This window comes from Chanos chanos, chromosome 11 (assembly GCF_902362185.1).
Source record: "Chanos chanos chromosome 11, fChaCha1.1, whole genome shotgun sequence".
Lineage (NCBI taxonomy): Eukaryota > Metazoa > Chordata > Actinopteri > Gonorynchiformes > Chanidae > Chanos > Chanos chanos.
In genome coordinates this window covers 4049657-4055286 of record NC_044505.1, presented here as the reverse complement: position 1 = coordinate 4055286, position 5630 = coordinate 4049657, and the positions used below count along the sequence as shown (strand labels likewise).

The following is a 5630-nucleotide window of genomic DNA, read 5'->3' as shown; positions in this document are numbered from 1 at the left end:
CATGGACAAAGAAATCACATTCCAGGATATGATTTAGAGTTAAACATAAACCATACACCGATACAGAAACACAAGACAGATTAAATGAGACAAACAAACATATAGATATTACCTATTGACGCTGCAGAAGTAACAGACACAGCTGTTCTCTCTAGAGCACAAACACACACACACATACACACACACACACACACACACAGAGAGAGAGAGAGAACAAGAGAGAGTGTTTATTAATTTTGTTGTGAGTGTAACAGGACTGAGACATTTTGTACTGAAATATTACTAGTTAGAAGTTGATAACTGTTTAAGCTTTTGGGTCCATAATGCTGATAATGTGTCATGAGAAGAAATGAGAAGATAAGAGTGTACCTGTGGAGGTTTGAGGATGAGCAGATGGATCTGTGAAAAGGTCAGAGTTCATTTATTCATCAGTGGTGGACTTGAACGTAACTTAGTGAATCTGATATCCTAACATAAACTCGTGGGACATGTTTTACTGTCATTTTAATACATTTCCATTACAAATATATGACAATAATCATCAAACAAGCACAACCTGGGTTAAATAATTATTTGAGGTATTTCAGTGACTGGGCCCTGTCCCAATTCTTTTCAGTGCTCTGTTTCCTTGTGACCTTTCTCTCTTAGATGGCAGTTTTAATGACTCCTCTAAAAGCATCCATGTAATTTTTGTTCTGTATGACTTCAGTACACTCAGTTCTGTTTACAAGTTAGTATAAAAGGACACAAGGTAAAGGAGACATGGAAGAGTGTTGGGACAGGGCCCAGTCATTCAAATACTTCAGTTAATTCTCTACATCAAGTCTGATGACAGTAGCCATGGGAACCACTGTCTCACTCCTACCTGTACAGGTGACTCCAATGTCTTCCTTATGGGAACAGGCAGTGTTGTTCTTCAGGGAGAGAGAGCAGTCAGACAGGTGGATCTCACTTCCTCTGCACTCCACCCTGCTCAGCCACACAGCTCCCTCTCCACGCCCAAAGGCAGCATTCCCATCAGCCCTCAGTGCTGGCCCACAGCCCAGCTGTCTGCACACCACCTGAGCATCTCTAATGTTCCAGTCATCATCACAGACTGAGCCCCAGGTACCATCATGATAAACCTCCAGCCTCCCAGAGCACTGGCCCTCTCCCTCCATCAGTCTGAGGGGTAGATGGTCTAGACAACAAATCGTGTTTTCAACTGAAACATCTGACTATCATAATATTAAATAAGGATTCCATTTTTTAAAAAAAAATATTTGCACTCTAAATGTTTTCACTGGTAAATTGCTTACTTATTTAAGCCATTTTTAGAGACTGGTGAGTTGAAAGTTTTAAATTAATTTTCTTTTATGACAAAATGAACAAATATAACCAAAAACATATTTTATAAAATGTTATATTTAAGACTGTTCTATTGTAGATCACTGATGTATAAAGGTGACGGACATATAGGAGAGAAATATAATGTGAATGTGGGTAAGCTGTTCTCACGTGAACATGGTCTGTGATGTGGAGACGCTGCACATGGCAAATGACTTCGAGTGACAGTTTTTTCCTCTGTGACCGAAGGAGAAATGTGATGATTTTTAAATAATGAGTTATTCATTGACGCTGTAATTACTTGTAACAGCACATTCTTCTCCATAATCCTCATGCCTCACTGTGAAATTATTTCATGGTCTTCATCAGAGCACAAACACAAACAATGTTACCAGTAGAAACAGAACAACTGAATTTTAACCCAGAAATTCACATCAGTTGTGAATCTTTCTTCCTCTGGCTTGGTGAGAAAAGTGAAGGTAATTTACCTGAACAGGTGATTTTTGCCACTTCAACACCAGTGCATTCATTCTGACCCCAGGGTGAAGACGGACAGTTCCACAGACTGATGTCGTGTTTGCGGCATTGTACACGGTCAAGCCAGTTTGGAGCTGAAGCCAGTCTTGGTGTGCTTGAGTCCACACTGCCGCTCTTTCCACAGTTCAGCTCTTGGCAGATTAAAGACACTGTGTCTGAGTCCATCTGGTCCATGCAGACATTACCCCAGGTTCCATTGTAAAAAACCTCCAGGTTCCCAGAGCAGCCTTCAGTCAGTCTGATCTCTTTAAACTCTGAGGACAAAAACAGAATTTGAAGTTCGCATGGTTGAGTGACACTGTCCCAAAGAGTCTTTTTCTCATACAGGCAAAATTCAAAAAAGGAAAAAGATATTTCATTAGTTCACCTGTCATAAGCATGAACCAACAATGTTTAAAACAAAAAAGATGCATTAACTCAAACCGATTACCTCATTCTCATACAGCTTGAGTGTGTGATATTGATGATGCATTTTAGCTGAATACCTGAACACAGCACTCCCACGTCCTCCTTGTGTCCACAGTCATGTCGGCCCCATCCCTCTGACGGACAGCTCCACAGGGACGTCTCGTTCCCCAGGCAGTCCACCTTATCCAGCCAAATGGGTCCAGTTCCAGGACCAAACCAGGCTGGAACCGGTCCACTGAGGGCCTCTCCACACTGGAGCTGTCTGCACACCACCTGGGCGTCCTTCATATCCCAGGAGTCATCACACACTGTTCCCCATGAGCCTTTGTGGAAAACCTCCAGACGCCCTGCACACTCACTCCCAGAACCCACCAGTCTGAGGGACCTGTGACCTGAATTAGAGCATGAAGCAGACAGGCTCAACCTCTAAACACAGAATTTGACTTTTTTTTTAACAGGCAGTCCCTGGGTCATGAATGAGATCCGTTCCCTAAGTCTGTCTTTAAGTTGAATTTGTAGTTAAGTCGGAACAGGTACATATGGTTCTTATTTAACGTCAGTTAGTTACATGTTTATAATGGCGGACGGTGTTCTCCTTCCTCGAGCCGACAAACTGCTGTAGCCGTGCAGTGTTTTCATGAGCGTCACAAAGTAGTACACACATCTGTTATTATGAACCATTGTATTAATATTGAATTTTTAATATGATAGGCTTTACGGCAGTCCGTTGGTAAGTACCAGTTGTCTGTAGGTCGAATGTTTGTAACCCAGGGACTGCCTGTACTCTTTCATATCAAATCTTCAGTACTGAATCTGCCATGTTTCAAACAGCTGTCCAAAGGCATTGTGATTGGTCTGAGAATAAAAGAGACTGCCTCTGTTCTTGTGAAAATTAGAGGCCAGTTCCAATGACCAAACCTCCAGTCATGTAATACTCACCAGAGCAGATGAGTGACAGCTCTGAACTGGAACTGCAGTTTGTAGTTTGTGGTGAGTTGCAGTTTCCCAGATAATCTTCAGTCCCAGAGCACTGGAAACCAGTCAGACACTCATCACTGTCCCCTGGACCAGATCCAGAGGAGCCATTAAACTCTACCACAGATCCACAGTTGAGCTGTCTGCAGACCACAGAGGCTTCAGACAAACTCCAGGAGTCCAGGAGAACTCTCCTCCAGGCCTGATGGAAATAAACCTCCACCTCTCCCTCACACTCCCTCTCTCCAGTCAGCCGCACCCATCCACCATCAGCAGACATAGAGGAACCTGAGGAGAAGAGTTCAATTTTACCAAAAGCATCCTCTGTATGAATCAATTATTAATGAATCAAAGTACCAGAGTGATGATTATTCTGAGTCTCTGCAGCATTCAGTCATAAAGTGTATGTAACTGTGTCCCTCATATAAACTGACCAGAGCAGATGACTCCAGCACCCTGCCTATGAGAGCATGCAGCTCGACTCCATGAAGAGATGACACATGCTGAGAGGTGTGTCTCGTTGCCCTGGCAATCAAACACATCAGTCCGTACTGGGCCACTGCCCTCCCCAAACCAGTCCACTCCCACTACGGCCACAGCACTCCCACAATTCAGCTGTCGACAGAGGACGTTGGAGGCTCTGATATCCCACGATGCACCACACACTGTTCCCCACTCACTAAAGTACTGACTCTCCACTCGACCAGAGCAGGAGTCAGAGCCGTTCACTAGTCTGAAGTCTGTGTATCCTGTTTACACAAGACAAACAGTGTTGTTTACATGTTTACATGAAGCAGAAAGAGGCAGGACATTCTGTAATGGACATAATAGAACTCACTCACAATGGACAGGTCAGTAATTTATATTTACCTGAGCATTTTATTCCTACATCGTTGTCATGAGAACAGTTGTGTCTCTGCGAAGATGATGTTGGACAGAAGTAAATCTCAGATTCGTTGCCTCTACACTGAATCTCCTCTGACCACACCTGACCCTCCCCTTTACCAAAAGCAGCAGCTCCCAGCACCTCTACAGGAACCCCACAGCCCAGCTCTCTACACACCACCTCTGCATCCTGCTGGTCAAAGGCAGCATCACACACCGTACCCCAAGTCTTCCCACGAAGCACCTCTACTCTCCCAGAGCACAAATGAGCCCCACTGACTAGTTTGGGTACTTTATGACCTGTGGGTTTGGATGACAGAAGTATTTATTTGAAATTTCATTTCATGGATTTCATATATTTTATCTCATGCATATATTTAAATTTAAATCATTGGTTGTAACTGGTCCATCAACAAGGCAAAAAAAAAAAACCCCACACACACACACACACACACAACCTGAAGATTTCACAAGTCACTCTCTATGGGTGTTGATTTCCTAAGATGATTTGCTTTTGTACTTCTATAAATGAATGTCTTTGGTGTTTTTATCTCAGTAACAATTTAAGTGTGTCTCTGAATGTGATCTAATTTTCTAGGAAAATGTGATAACATTGTTTTGCCTTAAAAACTGTGATTTCAAAAATGTCCTGGGCAAAAATAATTTAAACAAATTAAATAAGTTAACAAATTTAACCAGCACATAATTAGTATTCTGTTAAAATGCCAAGAAAAATGAGAATAGATTTAAAAAGACATAAGTTGTAGTGCAATTATATGACTGCTACACTCACTACGATCTGATGAGACTGATCTTAATGAGTGTCACAGTAAAATCACTCTCTCCCATTAAACCTGTATGTTACAATTTAGGAAAATGAGTGTTTGTAACCAAGAATTGTTCAGAGGAAAAACAACACTGTAAAAGCTACATGATGCAATGGGAAAATATAGACATAGGTAAAAGGATGCAAATGACAGGACAGAAATGTGTAATATAGAAATGTTTATGGTGTGGTTATGACTGAACACTGCATTAGAAGACTGCTGTAGTTATAGTTATTTATTTGACTGTTATGTATTAATGAGGTTTAGTAAAACCTACCTGAACAGATGACTCCAACATCTAGATAATGACCACAGCGTGGAATTGCCCCGTCATCTGTTCTACACTTCTTCAGTGTGGACCCTGACCCTTTACACTGCACTCCAGCCATCACGATTGGTCCTGATCCCTCTCCAAAACGAGGATCTCTCACTGCCTCTACAGCCTCCCCACATCCCAGCTCTCTACACACCACTGCAGCAGCACTCATATCCCAAACTCTGATATAATTTAAATTCATGCCGCACACTGTGCCCCACTGTCCTTCATGAAGAACCTCCACTCTCCCAGCACAGCGACTACCACCATTCACCAGCCTTACACTGTCTGTAGAGGAGAGAGAGAGAAGGAGGGATAGAGAGAGAGGGAGGGAGAGAGAGAAATCTTATTAAGTG

General features: G+C 42.5%; 1 protein-coding gene across 1 annotated transcript; it reads right to left on the bottom strand.

The window, feature by feature from the left end:
• Positions 1-980: 980 nt before the first annotated feature.
• LOC115824177 (antigen WC1.1-like) lies at positions 981-5347 on the bottom strand (the record flags this gene model as incomplete). The annotated part of the gene is made up of 5 exons (XM_030788282.1): positions 5236-5347; positions 3799-3944; positions 2349-2697; positions 1802-2117; positions 981-1209 (listed from the first exon to the last, which is right to left on the bottom strand). Coding segments are annotated over exons 1-5 (1152 nt in total), but the record flags the coding sequence as incomplete, so codon positions are not given.
• Positions 5348-5630: the final 283 nt, after the last annotated feature.